General features: G+C 52.1%; 1 protein-coding gene across 1 annotated transcript in view; it reads right to left on the bottom strand.

The window, feature by feature from the left end:
- Nucleotides 1-22,378, bottom strand: part of Nfam1 (NFAT activating protein with ITAM motif 1) — a 37,479-nt gene that overhangs the window by 12,534 nt on the left and 2,567 nt on the right. The window contains exons 2-4 of the mRNA XM_031350674.1: nt 7,780-8,100; nt 6,560-6,672; nt 2,008-2,106 (exon numbers count right to left, since the gene is read on the bottom strand). Coding sequence (XP_031206534.1) covers nt 2,008-2,106; nt 6,560-6,672; nt 7,780-8,100 — 533 coding nt within the window. The remainder of the gene's footprint in view (nt 1-2,007; nt 2,107-6,559; nt 6,673-7,779; nt 8,101-22,378) is intronic.

Here is a 22,378-nt window from a genome sequence, read left to right on the forward strand (position 1 = left end):
AAAAAAAAAAATCTGCTAGAAGGATATTGTTCCAGTGGGGAAATACCCAGGGGAAGTCATAGCATGGGGGAAAAATGGGGCTAGCAAGATGGTTCCGCAGTTAAGAACACTGGCTGCTCTTTCAGAGGACCTGGATGTGACCCTCAGCACCCACAGGGCAGCTCTGTTAACTTCAGTTCTATAGAATCTGGCGCCCTCTGCTGGCTTCCTGGAACACCAGGTACACAGTAGGGCACAGACATAGATGTAGGCAAAATACTCAACTATAGATTAAAATTAATCTTTTTTGTTTTAATTGTGCAGTTCTAAAGTTTTTGAAGTACAGTTGGACAGTAAAGCTCAAGCTTGTAATTCTAGCACTCTGGAGGTGGAGACAAGAGGGCTGGGGGTTCAAGGGCAGCCTGGGCAACAGATGTCAAAACAAAAACCTCAAAATAAAAGCAATGTAAAGACTGCGGCTACCCCTCAGTGGGTGGGTCAGCACTTCCCTCTTGCCTGGCGTGTACAAAACCTCGGATTTTATTCCCAGAAGAGAGAGAAATGGAGAGGGGAGGGAGGGAGGGGGAGGGAGAGATTGATTGAAAGAGAGAGATCGATTTTCACGTGGAGCAGCTAACACCATCATCTCTCATAGCGTCAAGTTGCTGGGAAGGAAGAGAGAAGAATGTGGGGGAGTCTGGGGTGGCATACGCTGTGACAGCTGGCGGGAAGTCCCCAGGGAGGAGAAACTGAGGGCCCTTTGAGAACTGTCCTGTTCTTAGAGCTGTCAATGCTGCCCCCAGGGAAATGTTCCTTGGCCTCATTGCCACCCACACCACCCTCGGTGAACAGAGCTGAATTCTGATCATGCTCTGGGTGGGGTTTTGTGGCCAGTTCTCACATGTACACAGGATGACTGGCAAGCACCTTCAAACTTTGTGTACTTGGTACCCAACAGGCTAGGCTTGGAGTCAGGAGCCTGGTGGCTATGGCTGACACTGGACTCACTTTCTCTACACTACTCACAGACTGTAAGCAACACGGTGCACAGGGACCGTCCCTTGTCCAGGTGGCCAGGCAGGCACAGCCTCTTTAAGCCCTTCCCCTGTAACTGTGAGAACTGAGGAGGGGGCGGGGAAATACACGTGACACATGCAGTCCCATGTGGAGTGCTGCTGTGACTGGAGGGGTAAATGAGGAAGGGAGTGGGTGGACTATCGAAAACTCAAGGGTGTGGCACGACGCCTGGCCCTTTCCTCTTTTCGTGACTTTTGCTGTTTCTGCTTCAATGTCGCTTGTGCAATAGAGATAGGAAGAGGCTTGCATGCTGCGTCGGGGATAATCTGGTCAGATGAAGCAGTTTCTTCACCCTTGTCAGGGTTTGCTCAGCTGCCTCATGCTCCTGAACAGGCCCACACATTGTCTCTCCTTTCACCTTTGTAGCACTATCTAATTTGGTTAGACGTTGGTGGCGCACCCCTTTAATCCCAGCACTCGGGAGGCAGAGGCAGGCGGATCTCTGCGTTCAAGGTCAGCCTGGTCTACAGAGTGAGTTCTGGAACAACCAGACACAGAGAAACCCTGTCTGGGAAAAAAAAGCAACAACAAAATGCACGCGCGCGCGCGCGCGCGCACACACACACACACAGAGAGAGAGAGAGAGACAGAGAGAGACAGAGGCAGAGAAAAAGAGAGACAGACACAGACAAAGAGACAGAGAGACAGACAGACACAGACAGAGAGACATAGAGACAGAGACAGAGAGACAGAAAGACAGAGAAAGAGAGACAGACACAGACAGAGAGAGGCAGAGAAACAGAAAGGCAGACACAGACAGAAAGAGACAGAGAGACAGACAGACATAGACACACAGAGAGACAGAGAGAAAGAGACAGAGACAGAAAGATATCTAATCTGTAGAATTACTGTGTCCATTTTGCAGATTAGGAGCTTGACACACAGAAATACTCCACAGCGGGTCAAGCCCTGGATCAAGCGTGAGAGAGGCAGAGGGGCCCTAGGACTCACCGTGTAGATGGATTCAGCTGGAGGCTTTGTAGTTCCAACGGTGGATTTGAGACCAGGGCATGTCTTTGCAGTGTGTTTGCCCAAAACTGCTATCTGTTTCTGTGGGGAGAAGGGAGTGAAGGCTGTCAAGACTGAGGAGAAATAGCTCTCCTTCTCCCTCCCCTCACAGACCCCACCAGGCAGGAAACATTGTCAATTGTCATGGGGCCACTGGAAAGTTAATCACTCAACGCTTGCCACCCACCCTCTCCAGGGAGAGGTGCCTGAAGCTAAAGGAACTGCAAAGACACACATGAGCCATCGTCACAGGCAGGGTGCCTGCCACTGGGGAGACAGGGCCTGGACCTGGAAGCCAAATGGTGAGTGGGCCCCAAGTGGATGCCAGCCATCCCCTCCCTGACTGTGCGGCCTAAAGGAAGGTGTTTCCCACTCCCCACACCCACTTCAATGTCTTCAGCCGTAGCACCCTTGGCAAGATGATCGATCGCTAAGATTCAAGGAGGGGACGAAGGGGGGGGGCACTTGATGGCACTCTGAAAGCCCCAGTCAACCACCCCATGTTTACTGAACACCCTTTGTCAGCTGGACAGTGAAAAGGTGGACATATTCCTGCCCTTCCGAGCTTCAAGTTTGCAGGAGAGGTGGGCAATATGTAGCAGCTTTACTACAGCGGAGGAGCATCCTGTACTTAGGGACTCTGGAAGGAGATCAGAGCAGGTGGGGGGAGGTGGCGGGGGGGGGTGGTGTTATGAGGATCTGCTAAAATGAGGGCCCACCGTGTGCTCAGCGTGAACAGAGGAGAGGGCTCCAGGCAGAAGCACATCAGGCAGGCAGGACTGAGAAACTTCACAGGAGGTCAGCCTGAGGCTATCACCCTGACAGGCAGGGCGGTGTGGGCAGCAGGAAGCATGGCGGGCTCTAGGTGGGATGCCTGAACGGAGCCAGCTTTGGAAAACTCCCCAAGGCTGAAGCAAATGGCAAGTGGAATTGGAGAGCACTGGGTCACCCCGCTGGAAAAGCGCAGGGCTGGGGTGACAGTCAGAGGGAGGCGGTCTGGACGCCCCCCTCATTGAAGGCACCACACTGCCAACAGTGGAGCGACAACCGGCCTCATCTCAGGGCAGGAGCTAATTAAAAACCCTGGCCACCTGCCAATCCCCAGCCCATTTACTCCCGGATTAGCACTCAAGAGCTACTTAACTCGCAGGCAGGAGCCAGTGCCACCCCCAGTCTCAGCGTGTACAACTATGAACGGGGAGCCAGGCAGGGAGACATGCCTTGTTGCTCCTGCTCCCTGTCAAATCTGCAAACGAGCTCCCAGGTCACCTCCGCTCTGCACATGAACCCCGAGAGGGCAGGGGTTGGCTGAGACCACACAGCCCATAATCGACAGGGGCGGGATTTGAACCTACATCTGTGTTCACTAAGAGGCCGACCCAACCCAGTGCTGCCTAGGGTGTTGTCTTCTGGGTTGTGATAATTTGTAGGTCTCATACAGACAGGGGATGCCACCTGTGTGTGGTTTATGATTCAGAAAGAACCCTGTCCTTGTCATCTGTCACTTAAGGGACATGGACTCACTGGGCATGGACTCACTGTTTAACAGAGAGGAAAACTGAGGCCTGTCAAGCTAATAAGAGGCTCTCCCTAGAGGAAACCCTGGCTTGGTAACTCCTTGCACTGTCTGTTCCGGAAGATGCCCCCATAGTCAGACCTCTAGGACCCTCTAGGCACATTGTACTTCCTTCTAGTCAAGATGGCCAGGGTCCTGCCCCCTCCACTCCTTAGCCCGCTTGTCCAGGTGCCACCAAAGCTGAAGGACAGGTCACAGGCAGTGGCTATTTGGAGGCCACCTGGATAAGCATTTTGGAGCCAAAGCAGGAAAACACAGGTCTTGGTATGAGACACCTGTGGGCAGTGGTGCCAGTCTTCCTCCGTGCTGGGCCTGGATGGCACCGGAGATCCTATGGCCTGCCGTGGTTGCCCCTGAGAGCTCAGGGAGGTGAGCTACACTGTTGGCCTCCGGAAAAGACTCAAAGCCAGAGGCAGCTGCAGATTGTCAGGGGTGTGCAGAGGAGGGGAGAAGGGAGTAGAGGAGAGAAAGGAAGGGGAGCGGGTGGGGGGAAGGGATACAGGTAAGGCCAAGGCCACAGGATACCAAATGACGTGGGTGTCTTTACTGGTAGGGACTGGAGAACAGTGGGAGCCACCAGAGATTTGCTCTCAGCCACCTCCTTATGCAGGTGCAAGGTGGATCGAAGCTTGTGGGCAGTGGGGAGGAAAGTGCTTCCGCCCTGTCCAGCCAGTCAGCCAGTGGGCTGAAGTGGGACTCCTGTAGGGGCAGAGGAGGAGCCCCGATAAGACTTGGTTGGGTTATGTTTTGATGTGAGGGTTGGGGATACTCTCTGTCCCCTGGAGCCAGCTCTGTCAACCTTAGGACCCTGACCCAAGCAGCCTCTTTAGCTCTTTTAGATGGTGATTATCAAATGAGTAAACCAGCTAGTGCAGTTTCTCCCAAAGTGCCTAGCTCTCTTTACCCATGCTCCCTCTCCCCAGTAGGATGCAGTGAAGGCCAGCAGGACCCAGCTCTCTGTACACTGCCAGCAGCTGGCCAAGAAGCCTGTTAGACCTCAGTTTCCCCTCCTTGAGATGGAAGCCATGATGTCACCTTGCCCTCCTTGTGCCCTTAGCCAGCTCCTATTCATCTTTCAGGAATCAGCATGTATAGATCCCATAATTCCTTCTACCAGCACCTACTATGTACCAGACACCAGAGACAAGTCTCTGTCCTGTGGGAGTCTGCACTCAGGTGGGGAGACAACAGAAATGTAGAAGCCAGGGGGGTGTATAATAGAGTGTGGGGAGGCAAGCAAGGACCCTGAGGAGGGAATGGGGCCCAGGCCAGGGCAGGGGAGAAGGGGCCGGCTCCTGGAGAGGCTGAGGGCTTGGACATGGGAATGAATGGACAAGCCAAGCACAGCTCTAAGACTTAATCCTGAGCCCCTAGGTGCAGGGAGGCAGGAGGCTTACAGTCCTGAAGAGTGGGTTTTCTGGACACAGGAGGTGGAGATGCCGTCGGCCCCATACATCATTTGTCACCATGCTCACTACACAGGTCCAGAGCTCGGGAAAGGGACCTGGCAGCTCATCAATACAGGAAAATATAAGCTCCGGGGCAGATCAGTCACCCGGGTGCACACAAGGGTGCTCTGAGAAAGGTGCCCGGGACCTGCCAGGACCACCACTGCCACCGTCATGCAGGAGGAGTCGTCACACCTGCTCCGGTGACAGAAGACATGGTGATTGTCACCCTTTCAGAATACCTGTCCAGGTGCTCAAAGTAACTGAGGTCTACCCTAGCATCCCTGCCCCCACCCCTTCTGTCCACAGCCAGGATGCTGGAAACTGCCTCTGCTTGAAATCTCCATGGGAGAGATCTCAGTTGAGGCAGAGAGGCCGGGAGGCAGGGAGGAATTGATTACCCTGTCCGATCTTGCAGAGCTGGTAAGGGGCAGACTTAGAATACAAGACTAAGCCTGAGGTTGTGCTCTCAAGCCCCTTCCCAGCCCCCACTCACCTCTTCTTTCCTCTGGGTTCCTACTAATCTTTAATAGAATGCTTGGAGCATAGTAGGTACTCAGCTAAGGTCCACTTAAGAAGTTAATCCACATATTAACTAGGTACTCAGCTAAGATCCATGTCACGTATTTACTAATAGCCATGAAAGGACCCTGAAAATTATACTTCAGCAGATATTTACTGAGCACCTACTATGTACAGAATCCTACGGCACAGGCAGTGGCTGCTCCAGGGAACAATCATGAACCAAGAGACCACTGAGAGATGGTGAGAATGAGGGGTACCCCAGTGGGGAGTCAGCTCCCCCATGGAGCCACCACGAACAAAACAGCCAGGCTAAGAGTTGGAGCCGACTGTCCCCTTCATAAGCCCTCCAACCCTTACTCTGTCATGTGCTTTCTATATGACCATGGGCAGATCACAGTGTCTCTGAGCCTCACGCTGTGGGGCTGTGAGAAATATCTTCACAGAGCCGTGAAAGGGAACCCAGGAGATATGTGTGGGTGGGCTGGGCACACAGCATCTTTTAGTCTCTTTCACTGTACATTGCTGGGTATCTGGGCAGGGATCTGTCTGGGGCTAGCATGAGAGCCTGTGTCTTCTCCCTCCTTTTGGGGGTTTTGGCTTTTGTTTTTTTCAAGACGGGGTTTCTCGGGCTGTCCTGAAAATCGCTCTGTAGACCAGGCTGGCCTCAAACTCAGAGATCCACCTGCCTCTGCCTCCCAGCACTGGACTGAAGGTGTACACCACTACCACCCAGCTTCTTCCAGATTCTTAGAGGAATGAGCAAGCTGGAAGAGTCTAAAGAGCTCCTATTTCTTTCAATAGGGTCAAAGTGGGCCTGCGGGCTGATGGAGTACCCTCCCCAGGGTCTAGGACATGACAGGGGCAGCCTCTGGTCCCAGAAGCCTCCCCAGTTCCCTAGTATTGGGGAGGCAAGACTCAACATCTTACATGTCCATGTGATCCTCACCTTCTTCCAGAGCAGCAGTGCTGTCCCCAGCACACCCAGGACACTCGTCAGGCTAGTAAATGTTAGCAACAGAACCTCCTGGGCCTTGAATGAAGGTGGCTGGTACCCTGTGTCTGAAAAGGACAACAGCAGGGGCAGAGAATGAGTTTCTCAGGAGAAATGGACACCTACCTGGCCCACCAGCCCCTAACCCCTAGCCCCAAAGCCTTAGTTTATCTTCTACCCATTTCTAACTCTCTACAGCTCCCGACCTTGTCAAGGGCCCTCTGAGACCCTTCATGGCTTTGGCTTTGCTCCTGTATATATTGACAACCATGGTTCTCTAAGGACAAGGGCTGGATTTCTTGTTCCTTTAGTGAGCTGGCACCACCGAGGGCTGCCTAGGGGATCCTGTGTGAGTCGTATCATCTTTGGGGGCCTCCTCTCCTGTATGTGAAATAATGATTATATGAGTGTGTGTTATGTGAGCTGAGGCAGGCAGGATTACACTGGCTTACAAGAAAAGTCACACCAGGGGTAGCCAAGGGTCAAACCTTCCTCCTGAGCCCCGCCCCCCCTCCATCCTTCTTTCCTGCTTCCATCTGGCTGGCAGAAATGCACAGAGAATGACCCCCTTGTGGGCCCAGATTAGTTACTTAGAAAGCGCCTTCCTTCACCGGACTGCAACCCTCACAGTCTCTCCTGTCCAAGATCATCACTAAAGTCTATAATGGGCAGAGTACTGCCATGTCAGGCCCAAGTCCACGTCCAGGCAAGCAGTACAACAGGAATTCAAACGCAGGTCTGAGGGCTTCTGAAGTCCCAGCCCCTTCTAGTGGGACTCACAGAGGAGGGTAGAGAAAGACCCAAGGCTCTGACCATGGCTTGCTCTTAACTTTGGGGGTCTTATACCACCAAGAATCATAATGATGCAAAGCAAATGCTCACTCAGGCAAGGGCGCCCCCAAGTCCATGTGTGCGCATGCCTAACCCCTGCACTGCCAACGGCACCAAAGCTCTGAGTGACCTCGTGCAGATTACTTGTTCAAGGCAGCTAGAGGAAGATCCACCTACTGGACCCCCTTCTCTTTCAACACAAAGCCGGGTGCATGGCACACCTCTAGGATGGGGTTTTCCTGGGGGTGCTTCTGTTCTGTTTGTAAAGCTGGAAGACAAGGCAGAGAAGCTGATGGCCACTCTGCATTTCCTTCTCTCTGGAAGGATCGGAGAGGAGGCCTTACCTCTGACCAGAATGAAGACACCATCGCTCTGATGTGTGCCCTGTCCTTTGACTATGCAGTAGTAAGTGCCTGTGGCTGATGCATTTGGCAGGCTGAGTTTAACCTTGCAGTCCATGGTCTGGTTTGACATGCCAGAACTGTGTTGGCAGTCAATCGGCTTCTCCGAGCTTCTCGTGCCGTGGATATCCACATGAAAGAAGTTAACAGTGAAAATGAGGACCTCCAGTCCTACGATGTCCTGGATTCTGCAGCTAAAGGACACATCCGTGTTTGCCAGGGAGACTCTGATAGGAGGGCCGGTGTGGGTCACTGATATCCCTCCTGTAAGAGGAACAACAGGGTAAAGTGACAGCTCGCTGGAAGCTGCCTCACCCCATGTGTGCCTCCTGCATGTTTGAGTGCACAGCGTGATTCTCTCAGAGAGACTCCATTTCCCCAACACATGGCAGCCAGGCAAGAGCTAGGATGGAGGAAGACTGAGAGTCAGGAAGGTCAACCACTCGGGCAGATTCCTCGGCAGGTAGGGAGTAAAGCAGAGACACACCCAAGGCTGAGGGGACCTCAGAGCCCATGTTCCTCACCCCTGTCCTTCCTACATGACAGAGACAGCCCCACTAGTTAGACATATAGACCTAAGCAGTAGAAAGCTAGTGAAGAAGTAAGAAAAGGAGAAGGCAGAAAACCCAAGCACTTCCTGGCAAGGGACAGAGGGAGCAGGTTTTCCCACAGCTCAGCCAACAGGGGAGACTGGCCAGTGGGCAGAGACAGGCCATTCCGGGAATCAAGGCTCCGAGAACTTTGTCAAGTCTCCATGTGGTATATATAACAGGCCATTCCACAGGGAGCTGTGCTCCAACAACTCAGACCTGCTAGTATAGGCCAGTTTCACCAAAGCCATCCCCGATATCCCATTCTCATCCAAAGACAGTCCAAACACCCCCAAACACAGCAGGCTGGCCTGGCTGGGCCTCCTGCAGGCTTCTGGGATGCTGTTCAGATTTGGAGCAGGGTCAGCAGCCACCGCCCCCGACTTTGGCAGCATGGGACTCTCAGCTTCAATATCCCTTGCCTCCCAGGCCCTTCCCCTCCAGCAGCTAAACAGCAGACAGTTTTTAAATTGAGGTCGGCAGCAAGCAGCCAAGAACACACAGGCCGGCTTGTTAATCGGGAGAAGATCGTGCGTTTTGAGACGCTTAGACAGTCTCAAGATTTATTTTGCCGAAGAAACTGAGCTGTGGGCCTCCTGCCTGTGGTGTGGGTTGGCGTGAAGCCAGGAGGGTCTTGTCTGGCCTCTTCAGCTTTCCTCTGGGGGAAGGGCCTTCAGGGGAGGCTGGGCCTCCTGAAAGACTCCAGGGCGGGGGTGGAGGAGATTTTCCAGTGAATCCTTACAACTCTGAACAGGCTGGTGTTTTGAATTTGCTGTTGAACCTGTAAGAGACACTCTATGCCTGAAAGAATTAGGGGCACTGATAGAGCTCTGGTCACTGTCAGGGTGGGGCAATGGTCAGTTTAGGAGTACTGACTGAGGTGGTACCCAGGTCCCTTTCCGATCAAACAGTCCCTGTCCTGGACTCCCCTCAGGTAGGCAATGTCCTCTTACTTCTTTGCAGAGCTGCTGTGGTTTGTCTCTGGTGTATGCACCATATAATACCAGCACAACAGGATTTTAGCTTTGTCATTAAGAAGCCTTGATTCAGGGCAGAGGTGGTCTGAATGGCTGGTGTATATGCTTGGCCTGGGGCGGGGGCACTATTAGAAGTTGTGGTCTTGTTGGAGTAAGTGTGTCACTGTGGGGATGGGCAAGAAACCCTTTTCCTAACCAAGTGGAAGTCAGTCTCCTCCTGTCTGCCTTTGGATGAAGATGTAGAGCTCTCATTTCCTTCAGCCCCATGTCTGCCTGGACGCTGCCATGCTCCCTTCTTGATGATAATGAATGGAACATCTGAACCTGTAAGCCAGCCCCAGTTAAATGTTGTCCCTTATAAGAGTTGCCTTGGTCATGGTGTCTCTTCACAGCAGGAAAACCCTAACTGAGACAACTGGATAAGGGAGGTGGGGCAGGTGCTACTACATGATCTCCCGGGTTTCCAGATGGACTGGAAAGTATGTGAAGCCAGAGGGTGACACAAACTCCAAATGATGGAGAGCTATACCCACCCTGCCAGCGGCTCATCTGTCACACAGCCCCTTCAACCCTTCTCTAGCTGCTCTAGCAGCGTCTCCCTATTCGTACACACGCCCTCTCTGAGGCCTGTCTGTAAACAACCCCGTATGGTGCCCTTTACCTGGGGAGTTCTCTATCCAGGGCCCCTTAACCTGTGCCCCCTTCCTATGGCCTCTATTTCTTCCTATGGCCAATTCCTCAGAGCCAAGGCTTGGTTCCTCGGGGGCCTCCCAGCATCTAATCCTCTGGATGGGCTTTCAATACGCCCCTGTTAGGCTGCCAGGGTAAACGGAGCCTGGCTGGTTTCCCCAGGGTTTCCAAAGTGAAGGATGGAGGTTGTAATCCAACCAAGAGACCTGGAACGTGGTCAAGCCTCCTCCCCTGGGACCTTTTGGTCCTCCAGAATTGAGGCCTCTCTCAGACTAGGGGAGGCAGACACACTGCTCATGTGACAAAGGCACCTTCACATTTGTCCTGGCTGGAAGATACCCGTCCAATTGTCTTTAAAAATCCTGCCCCCCGCCCCCCGACTCAAGACACCCTCTAGAAAGTGATGGAATCTGCCTGTGTAATTAACTCCATCTTTACAATTCTGGAAACATCCACAAAAATAGATGTCTATTGTTCTACAACCTTGTGGAATTTACTACCTTAAGGGTAAAGGTTAGGATCATGAAAATTCGGGGCCTGGCTCTGACCAGCTGTAGTACACAGAGACTTTGGAATGAGAACCTGGGACCCTGATGAAAGTGCGGTGTCTAAAGGGGGAGAGAGGACGCAGTTCCTTCCATTTGTCTCTGCCAGTGAGAAGCAGCCCCCCATTTAAGGTGGAGATGAGCATAGAGAAATTCTAAGTCCGTGAAACTTTCTTCTCTAGCACTTGTTGTGCCCCAAACATACACACAAACTAAGATGAGGTCCTAGGTATAGAGAGAGGTACTTGGTATCTATCCGTCAGCAACCTGTGTGGCAATCAAGGTATCAATAGGAACCAGGAAGCCGGGGTGGGAGGGGAGGGAGTACTAAGGCTCTCTGGGTAGGTTGGGAGACACCTGGGAGTTGAAGACTTGGCAACTTGGAAGTGAATATCCAGAAATGGAAGGAAAAGAACATGGATAGAAAGTCTAACCAGGTATGACACAGGCATACTAACATGAGGCAATTATAGTAAGCCACACCACAACCAACCAAAACAAAACAAACAAAAGACAGAGAGCCAGGCTGGCCAGATAGCTCAGTGTGGAGCTGCAGAGATGGCTCCACAGTTAAGAGCACTGGTTGCTTTTCCAGAGGACCCAGGTTCAAGTCCCAGCACCCACACGGCGGTTTACGTCCTGTAACTCTAGTTCCAGGGGATCCAATGCTCTCTTCTGGTCTCTACAGGCACTGCATGCAGGTGGTACACAGACACATTCAGGCACACACTTGTAAATGTAAATTTTAAAAAAATAAATAAAATCTCAAAAAGAAGAAAGCAGTAGTGCAAGCCTTTAACTTAACTCAGCACTTGGAGGCAGAGGCAGGCAGATCTCTGTGAGTTTGACGCCAACCTGGTCTGCAGAGCGAGTTCTGAATAGCTGCACGGAGAAACCCTATCTCAAAAAACCAGGAAGAAAGAAAAAGAAAGAAAGAAGGAAGGAAGGAAAGGAAGAGAGAAAGAGAGAGAAAGACACAGACAGACAGACGACAGGCTCAGTAGGGAAGATGGTTACCACCAAGCCTAATGGCCCAAGTTTGATTCTTGGGATCCACATGGTAGAAAAAGAACAGACTCCCTCAAGTTATCCTCTGACAGCCAAACTCATACCAGAAAACACACATACATGTACACACACACACACACACACACACACACACACATACACACACACACACACACACACACACACACACACACACACACACACACACACACACACACGCAAAATGATTACATGTTAAACGAAAAGAAAAAGGAGTCATATGAGCTCAAAGCTACAGGAGTCACATTCTGCTGAGGGGGCAGGGCAGGTACCATAAGCACTGGAGGGGGTGGGCGGTGTCCATGGAGGAGTCAGACATGATAGCCATCAGCCACTGAAGGCCGTCTGTCAGATGCCAGCAGTGATCACATTTGCACAGTCCCGTCACGGACCAGGGGCTACAAGCCCTTTGGCTCAGGTCTCATGGATCTTTGAACTTTGGCAGCGTGCCACTCACAGGACAATGTGGCCAGGACAGGGAGCTGGCTGGGTGTTCTCTGCAGGTCTGTTTATTGCTGTCTTGGGAAATAAGTACCCCAGGAGTTGGACTGAGTGGACCCCGGATTTCAAGAAGCTGAGAAGGGAGAGGGCCCTGAAGTGTGTTTGAGTGGCTTGGCTTGGTTTCTTTGTTTGCTTGTTTCATTTGTTTGTTCTTTGTTTTCTTTGGTTGAGTTTTGTTTGGTTGTTTGGTTGTTTTGGTTTGGTTTTGGTTTTGGTTTTTTAAGACAGGGTTTCTCTGTATAGCCCTGACTGTCCTGGAACTCACTCTGTAGACCAGGCTGGCCTTGAACTCAGAGAGTTCAAGGGATTAAAAGTGTGCACCACCACCACCTGACTTGAGTGGAACCTTCTGTCATTACAATCCCCAGAACACAGTGACCCTGGCCTTACATGATGTTCCTCTCTCTACTTCCATTCAGAGTGACCATGTGGAAGGACCGAAGGGGGTGTCTGAGTGGGAGAGAGATGAGATCTGGCCCCGTCCTCTATAGACTCCGAGCTTTGTGGGAGCAACCTTGGCAGTTGTCAACCTTGGCAGCATGCCTGTTACATGCTGGGCATTTGAAGAAACAGGAATCATTGGTGATTTCAAGTGACCAAAGACTGTGACTTCCTCAGAGTGACCAGAACTGCTGAGGGTCCAAAGGGCTCTGACACAAGCCACGGTGGCTTTTCTGGTCATGTTCAAGGCTCCACGGGTCTTCTAGACAGACTGAGCTGAGGCAAACTAGGCACAGGGAGACAGTCCCAAGAACCCTACGTAAGGGAAGGGCCTCAATGCCTCCAATCAGCGAGCTCAGGAAGGCTGTGGGCACAGGGCCGTGCAGGGTTCCGGGAGGGCAGAGCAGGGCAGGGGTGAGAAGGTAAGGGAGGATCATGAGCTTTCTACCTTGCAGCTCCTTTTGACCCAGGTGGGAAAGGGGAAGCAGGAAAAACCAAAGCCCAGGTAGGAGCCTGTGTGATGGTGGCCTAGACAGGATGAGGGAGGCAGGAAGAACTGGAGGTCAGGAGTGTGTATGGATGGATGCGGGGATGCTATAGGTCTCTGGATGCGAGCCCTGAGCCTGCGTGGTGAAGGTAGAGGAAGGGGAAACTGCAAATCAAGTTGGGTGGGGTAGGATGTCCCTCTACTCTAGTACAGGGCCTAGAAAGGAGGGGCACCCCAGACAGTGAGGCCTCAGGGGTGCATACAGGGGGAGGTAGACAAGCAGGTCCAGAGACAGGAAAAGCCTAGACCAATGATTCTCAGCCTGTGGGTTGTGACCCCTTGGTGGTCCGACGACCCTTTCACAGGGGTCACTGGGACCATTGGAAAACACAGATATTTACATTATAATCCATAACAGTAGCAAAATTACAGCTATGAAGTAGCAATGAAAAATAATTTCATGTTTGGGGGTCACCACAACACGAGGAACTGTATTAAAGGGCCGCAGCCTTGGGAAGATTGAGAGCCACTGGCCTCCGCTCTGTGCTCAGCTTGGCTCTGTCTCATTTGGGTTCTATGTCCTCCGTGTCCCTCCCTGTCCTCACTCCCAAGCAGGAAGCACAGGCCACTGCTAAGCTCACCCACAGCCACTTCCCAGAGCAATTCAAAGAAGATGCCCCTCTCTGCAGCTCCAAGAGCTACAAAGAGCCACAGATGGGGGTGCGGATACCCAGGACCTAGAGGAAGCAGGCCCGACGTGGATCCTGGCTCTACCACTTACAAGCTCTGCAGCTCCGCACAGGTAGCTTTGCTTCTCTGAACTTCAGTAGCTCTTCTCCAGCAGGGGAGAAGGGTGATGCCAGCCTCACAGGGCTATCTATGGTGGGACGGAGACACAATCACAGCAGAGCAAGGGGGAGGAAGGGACCTGGCCTGACCCAGTTTTGTCTATTACCTCAGGTCCTTCTTTGACACTGGGGCGGGCGTCACCTTGGAATGTCAACTGGTGGCCTGGCATCCAATTGGGTGTCTGGTTTGTGTGAGGGGCATGCTGGAAGGGTAGTCTCCAGGCGGCTGTCTCCTGATCCTCCTCATCCCTGCCTGTGTTCAGTCTCCTGCTTGGGAAGGACTTAGCCTATCACCCCTGTTAGCATTTTGTCTAGGCTCCGCCCCACAGTTACCTGGCAATGGCCAGGTGTGCCTGTCTCACTATAAAAGGGGTTGCTTGCCCCCTCCACTCTCTCTTGCTCTTGCTCTGTCCCCTTTCTCCTGCTCCCCCTCTCTCCCCATTCCTCTCCCCCTTTTCCTCCGAGTACTCATAGCTGGCTTCTCCTCTTCTCTCTCTCTCTCTCTCTCTCTCTCTCTCTTTCTCTCTCTCCCCCTCTCTCTGCCCTTCTCTGCCTTTACTACCCAATCAACTCCCCTCCTCATGCCCTGAATAAACTCTATTCTATACTATACCATCCTGTGGCTGGTTCCTCAGGAGGAAAGGATGTCTTAGCATGGGCCCAAGGAGGAGCCCCCTTCCCCCACACCTGACTATACACCCACCAAACATATTCCCTCTCTCTCTCTATTCCTATAAAACACGATTCCCCCCACCACCCCCGTACCTGATTTCTTCCCTTTCAGGTTCCTCTAACTCTGTGGCCACTTTATCTAATGTTAGGGCTGGGTGGAGTCACTGGGGATGTCTGTGCTAAGTTCATGATGGGAAACAATTTGTAATCAGAGAATCTCATTCAAGAGTGCAGGCCCCCATTCTGACAGTCTTCCTTGGTGTGTCCAGTTAAACTCCACCCTGACCATTTCTCTGTAGGACAGGGGTACCCTCCCTTCCGGCTCTCCCAGAGACTCACAGACTCATCCTAGCCCTGGTCCTTGATCCTTTCTGATCAAGGAGGGCCTCCCCTCTGGAGGAGGCCCAGGAAGGTGTCTGAAATCAATTCACAGGGTCAAGACAAGCCATTTATACAGGACAGAAAATGGAGGGCGCATTTCACACAGAGTCGGCCGCTGTGTGTGACCGACCTGGTTTCAGTTATTCTCAACTGGGTTCTGACAGGGTCACCCTGAAACATGCAGCTGCTGATTCAGGGTTACTGTGGCCTACAGTCCCTGGTTTTGGAGTGACCCTCTTCGCATCCAGGCCCCCTTTCTGAGCTATGCTCCCAGGTACTGGCTTCCTGATACAGGGTGATAACAGAAGCTGTCCCTCGGGCACAGTTCACAGACTGAGTAATGAAGGCTCAAGAGACAAGAAGATGTTTGCCCAAGAAGCGGGGCTGTGAAGTAAAGATGATAATGTACTCTGGTTACCTCTGAGTCCCAACCCCTCCCCCATCCCACCCCCACTGGTTACCTCTGAGTCACACCCCTTTCCCTCTCCCCCTCCCCCAAGCTCCTAACTCATAATCACTATTCTACTAGTTTCTAAAATATCTGAGCAAGCAAAACTCAAATGAAAGAAACATTCTCAGGTGGTGGTGCACACCTTTTTTTTTGGTTTTTGTTTTGTTTTTTGAGACAGGGTTTCGTCTGTGTAGCCCTGGCTGACTGTCCTGGAACTCACTCTGTAGACCAGGCTGGCCTCGAACTCAGAAATCCACCTGCCTCTGCCTCCCAAGCGCTGGGATTAAAGGTGTGCACCACCACTGCACTTGGGAGGTAGGGAGCAGGTGGATCATTGTGATTTCAAGGCCTACCTGGTCTACAAAGCCAGTTCCAGGACAGCGGGAGCTCTGTTACACTGTCACTGTCGTGATGAAAAAGGAAGGAAAGAAGGAAGGAAAGAAAGAAAGAGAAAGGAAGGAAGAGAGGAAGAGAGACTATCTTTCAAAGGGAGCAGAAAGATGAGAAGTCACTTTCCCTAAATGTGGGTAATCACATAGACAGGGCTGACAACACAGAGGCCGAGCACTGACCTGATCAGAACTGACCTGGAGCCTCCAAGCTTTAGGGGGAACTGCTACTGTGTGCCCAGCTCAAGGAGACCCTTCAGCTGCACAGGAAGTGAACCCCGAACCCTCTGCAGTCTCGTAACAAGGCTAACCCAGCGTCCTCGGAGGGCAGGCGGTGGCCCTTTAAGGAGGAGGCAGATGAGAGGAAGAACTTTGCGCAATGCCTACTGAAGGTGCTGAGGGTGAGAACTTAAAGTTTCACCTCACCCAGCTCACCCCAACACTGCTCCAGCTGCCTGACCTCAGTAGTGAGCTCTCCAGAATCCACCAGCCCCTTCTGAGCCTTGGCCAGCTCCCAGCTCTGCCTGCAACTCAATCCCTCCCACAGCACTGAGACTAGTGAGGGCCCAGGCGTGCTGATCAAAGGGTTCCGCCCTGACTCAGGTCGATTTTTAAAGGAAAACACTTTGATTTCAGGCTCCAAAAGAAAGCCGTTCCCACGGTCTTTCCTTCCGCGAGGCCTGGGGGTTGCCCTCCGATCCGTTCTGGCAGCTCTGAGAGCTACGACTCTTTTAAGGGTCCACAGGAAGACGCAGACTGCAGGCTGCTGGTTTGTCCCTGAGTCCCAGCCGTGTGCCAGAGTGTGAATCTCAGGGCACCTCGGGGCAGCCAGCAAGCCATTCATGACAGGCAAGCGGTCGCCAAGTGGCTGGCGCAGGCGTTGGGAGACGACCTTTGAACGGTGAGTGTCTTATGGAGCTTTTAGTGCTAATGTTCTCCACATGGCACGCTCAGGATGGGCTGTCATGTCGTTCAACACCTCTGAATCACAACTGCGCGCAGATGTGGCTTGGCTTCGGGCCCTTCCCTCAGCTTGGCTTCATCCCATTCTCACGGTGCTAGACCCCAGACCCCGGAGCGGAGCGCAAGAGAGCCACATGGAGACACAAGCCAAATGAGGGCTTTGTCGAAGGGTTTGGCCTGGTTTAAGTTCACAAGTGTTCACTGGAGGGTTCTCCATTTGAGCCGCTTTACTGGCAAGCTGGTGAGCAAGACCTGGGTCAGCTGGGGATTCAGGGTCTCCCTTTCCACACATCAGTACCCCCAAAAGGGTATTAGGGTGGGTAGAGATGGTGACAGAGCTCAGCTCATCCTTGAATGGGGATAGGGTCCTAGGAGTGGGGGCTAAAAGACAGAGCTGGAAAATGAAACAAAAGAGGTGAGGTCTCTGGGGTGTAGAAACCCAGAGGACAGGCCACCCCCTACCCTGAAAGGGGGACAGGAGCTTTCTGGGAAGTGATCCTTGGACTGGGTCATTGTTTTCTGAATTAGAATTCTTCAGGCCCCTCCCCATGTCCTCCCTCCATAAAAGTGAAAGCTGCTCACTGCCTGGGCCAAAGAAATTCTGGAAACCACAGGGAAGGATCAAGAAGAAAGGCGGACTTGTCTGCAGTTCGCCACCCTGACAGAGCAGCTGTGAATGTTCTGAAGTCTTTCTTCCCCATCTCTTTTACCAGGCTGAACTTTGATGGAAGAAAAAGAGTGGGAGGCAGCCAGGTGGGGGAGGGGCAGGCAGGAGGGTTTCAAGCACAAGTAAGCTCTTGGGTAAAGCTTCTAGAAGTTTCCCCACAGGGTACCTTGTAGGGGCACTGAGTAGAAGGTGGTGAGAGTAAAAGGTTTGCAGCTAGGATGAGCAGGGCCTCAGGGTCTGCAAGCAGTTGGGGGAGGTTGGAGGAGGCAGGGGGCAGGGCTGGGGTGGCCATAAAACAGGGACAGCCTCTGGGAGCTTTTACATTAGAAGGAAAATGTCACTGCATTTTAGAAGACAGGAGAGTTCCAACCAGCAGACCTGGGCCACCTAAAATCTCCCCAGCATTAGCAAGTCATCTGACTTCTCCCCTTCAGTCTCCTTTCACAAGACAAGCTCGGGGTTGGAGAGACAGCTCAGTGGGCCAAGTGTTTGCCTTGCATGCATGAAGCCCTGGGTTCATTCCCCAGCATGGCATAAGCCAGGTGTGGTGGGGCATAACTATAATCACAGAACTTGGGCGGTAAAGGCAGGAGGGTCAGGAGTTCAAAGTCATTCTTGACTACAGAACAGGTTTACGGGCAGCCTGAACTCGACAAGACCTGTCCTTAACAAATAACTACACCAGGTCCCCTCCTGACTCCTCAGTCTCCAGTCACCCATATCCCTCCCTCACTCTCAGATGCTGCCCACCACTCCCTCAGTGTCCAGGCTGGGGCCTCCTCTTTTCCCTCGACACAGCTTTGCAGGCAGCCTCTATTAGAGTCAGGAGAACTGCAAAAGCAATGATGGCTATTCTGTGACTCTCACTATTTCTGGTCTTGACTCCTGACCTGCAGACTCTCTCACTCTGTGGCTTCTCTTCCTCCTGGGCTCTCCCCAACCTGCTCTGCTGTCTTTGATATCTGTAGCTTTCTTTACCTTGGCCACCTCCCAGGATCCATTTAAGATCCTTGCTTGGTTGAGCCTAACCTGCCCTAGATGGGCTCAGCTGGGCCCTGAAAGTCAAGGGATAGTTCTTTCTGAGTTCATCCCCCTAGGGACCCACAGCTGGATTTGTGGCCAGAAGAGCCACTGCCCTCTGGTCCCCAGGCATGAGAAGGTCTAAGAAGGGCACTTGGCTAGTTAAAGGCCATATGCATTTTGTAGGCCTTTGCAGGCCCTGACTTGGCGAGATTCAACCTGCATAATGGAGGCCACCCCTGCCTGGGTTCCGTGGCCTGCTTCTGCTGACTCAGCAGCAGTAGACCAGCTACGATTTGCCATTCCTTTCCCTATAAGAGTACATGCCATCCTCAGGCAGGATAGGAGCAGCTATCCAACCAGGTCAGCCACTTCCAAGCACCGTGCAAGACCACAGCAGCTAGAACAAAACCGTCGAGTATGACCCAGCTATTAAATATTAAATAGACCCAGTCAACCAGGATCACTCAGGGCCCAGCCAGGAGTCTCCACAGGATGCTAGGTCAAAGCTGCTCTATCCTGGACCTGCAGCCCTCATCTGACACAGGCCCTGTGCTGGCCCACAGTCTCAGAGAGAAGAAGAAAAGGCCTGGCCCAGGCTGGGCTCTGATGTGGGTGTGTACAAACTGACTCTCTGTCACCTGCAGGAGGTATGGGAAGACCCTAGTGAGACCTTAAACCATGAGGTCTCCAAACCCCAGGCACAGAGGAGAGGCTGTCAAGGGAGAGATGCTGGGCCCCTAGAACTCCAGTGAGCAGGGTATACAGCGACCCTATGCTGGGAAGAAAGCACCAGGGTATAGCATTCACTGTGCACATCTGAGGTCTCCCACTGACACTGAGAGAGGCAGCGGTACCAGACATGACCACCTGTCATAGTTAGCAAGAGGTTTGCATGGGAAGCTGCTCAGCGGGATGGGAAGGGAGGTGGAGAGTGGTCGGGTACCTTGGCCAAGGTCTCTGAGAACTCAAATCCAGGCTGACTAGGCCCTCTGCCAACCTCAATTCTTTTCTGACCTCTTCAACTCACTTGAACTTTCTCCTCCCCTTCCTCTGGCTTCAGCGGCCACTCCAGCGCCTGATGGCCATAATCCTATCACAATAAACTGGTCTAGGGCCATGGGGATCAGGGGGAGGGCAGATCCCATGCTCACTTCCATGTTTCTCCAACACCCTGCTAACTCCCACTCATAAGACACAAGAGGGAGGGAGGGAAACCAGGAAAGGGGATAACATTTGAAATGTGAATAAAGAAAATATCCAATTTAGCCGGGCAGCGGTGGTGTACGCCTTTAATCCCAGCACTTGGGAGGCAGAGACAGGTGGATTTCTGAGTTCGAGGCCAGCCTGGTCTACAAAGTGAGTTCCAGGACAGCCAGGGCTACACAGAGAAACTCTGTCTCGAAAAAAACAAACAAAAACAAAAACAAACAAACAAACAAAAAGATACAAGAGACTTTATTATGCCGGAAAGGGATCTCAATTCAGAGGCTCATTCAACCCAGCATCTAACCAGGATGAAAAGTTAGGCCTCCCATCTTCTGGGGCTACTGGGGCTATATCTGGGGCTACTTGGGGCTGATAAGCTTAATTTAGCTGCTGTTGTTACCCTTTTCTGAAGATCCCCTGGGTGCTAGGAGCTATGGATGTAGAACCAGAGGACTGCATATGGTTGCTATTCTGTGGACACTACAGATGACACACAGCATGACAGAAGTAGCTTCAGAGGGAACATGTGCCCTGGAGCCCAATACACAGGGGCATGCATACACAGACACACACAGAGGCACAGATACATACACACCTGGAAACCATGTGCATCCTCGCAACCCTGAACAGGATGCCCCTGAGATGCCCAGCACAACTATAGGAACTGCAGTGTGTTCTCCTAGCAGGATATTCTACAGCGGGTGTGTACACAACATTGCAGGCTTGTGGGACATATCAGTTCTATCCCAGCTATACTCCGTCATCACAGATAGTCTATGAAGAAGCACTGCTGTGTCCTAGGGAAATTCAGTTATGGGCATGGGGATTTGAATTTGGTTTGCAATCTTCATGTCACAAAATATTTTTCTTTTGAGTCCCACCCCAACCACTTAAAAAATATGAAAAACCATTCATAATTCTCTGGCTGTAGCAAGGAGGTGAAGGGTTAGGCTTAGCCTGGGGGGCCATAGCCTGCCACCCTTGCTCAGTAGCAGTGGAAACAAATGCCACCTACCTGTCCGCTGCTGGATAGACCTTAAAAGGCATAATGTTGAATCAAAGAGACACATTACAGAAGAATATATGCAGGAGCATTTCAATGACACCGAGTTCGAAAGCAGACAGTCTAGGCTCAGTGGTTCTACACTTGTTTAGCGTGTGTGGCCCTAGTCTTTGTTCCCGCTGCTGAAACAAAACAGGCAAACTTCCACAGTGACTTGGATTGTGCTGAGTGATGACAAGACACAAATAGATCCAGGTTTACCCAGCACCCCCACATCCACACTCATTCAGAAGAGAGCAGTACCTCCAAGGTGGAAAAAAAAATGGTATCTCTGAAAGAATGTTCTGGAATGTTCCAGAACATTCTCTCTCTCTTGGCATAGTCCGACAGCAAGGGTTTTTGGAAGTATTTATCATTCACCACTATACTCACAATTACAATGAAGAAGGCAGCAGAGAGAGGATCTATGGGGACAGTGTCTGAACCTCCACTTGACAGGCATCATAATCCGCTGGAAGTAGTCTCACATCCCACTGCTCAGGGAGACTCTCCTCTCAGGTCGAACAGAACCTCTCACTGTTTCTAACCCCAGCTTGTCTTCTGGTCTCCCAGCCTTTATCCATGCTGTGCCTGTGTACAGCCTCATCTGCTCTGTCCTCCTCGGGGTCCAGCCCGCAGCCCATGGCCTCTCCAGCAGGCAGCCTCCCCCGCCCCCCCCCGCAACACACACCCCCGCACTCCCTGAGCCCACCTCAGCACTGCACTGCCTCTCTGCCTCTCTGCAGGCCTCTGCCTCCCAAGCTCTTCATTGGGATTAAACGGAAGATGAAAGGCAGAGCCCAGTGGTGACAGAGGCTGGAGGGGCAGGAAGCCTTGGCTTGCAGAAGGCAGAGCAACTATTCATGTTTGGGAACAAAGGGAGTGGTGACATCTGAGGCCAGAGAGCACAGGCAGATGCTCGCATGAGCTCCATCTGGGTCCTGTTCCCTGGAACAAGTGTCATGATTTCTACCCAACTGAGACAGTAGGCCTGGGGCTTGTATACCTCTGTTCCCCGAAGGGTCTAGAGATCTGTGGTCTGGGACGCTCTGCAAGCCACTTCCTCTTCCATGGGTATTTGAGAGAGAAAAATCAGTAAAGCTCAGAGCTTGAAAACAGTCAAAAGAGAAAAGAGACTGACATTAGTCAAAGACACAGAAGCCCAGAAAGAGTAAGCGAGTTACCCCAGTCAAAAGACGTGGCAGTCCTAGCATGTAAAACACTCAGGTGGGAGGATGGGTGGAGAGTTTGAGGCCAGACAGGGCTATACAGTGACTTCTGGCCAGCTTGGGCTATACAACAAAGCTCAAGCTAGACATTGAATTCTTGTCTTAGAGAAAGCAAGCAAGAGACACAGAGAGAGACAAACAGACAGACAGAGATGGAGACAGACAGGCAGAGATGGGAAGGCTCTTAAAGCCTGAAACGGGCGTGTGGGGAGGAGCAGAAGCTGTGATAGGAGAAGATGCAGGAGCAAGAGAGGAGGCTGTGTGTTCCTGTAATGGGCTCCAGAGGCAGGGAGCCGGTTTTCCCCTCCTATGCAAGAGTAGGAAGAACTTCTCTGTGGTGGACGTTTGTTGCAATACAAGGCAAAAAAGAAGAAGAGGAGGAGGAGGAGGAGG

Source organism: Mastomys coucha, unplaced genomic scaffold (assembly GCF_008632895.1).
Source record: "Mastomys coucha isolate ucsf_1 unplaced genomic scaffold, UCSF_Mcou_1 pScaffold11, whole genome shotgun sequence".
Classification (NCBI taxonomy): Eukaryota; Metazoa; Chordata; class Mammalia; order Rodentia; family Muridae; genus Mastomys; species Mastomys coucha.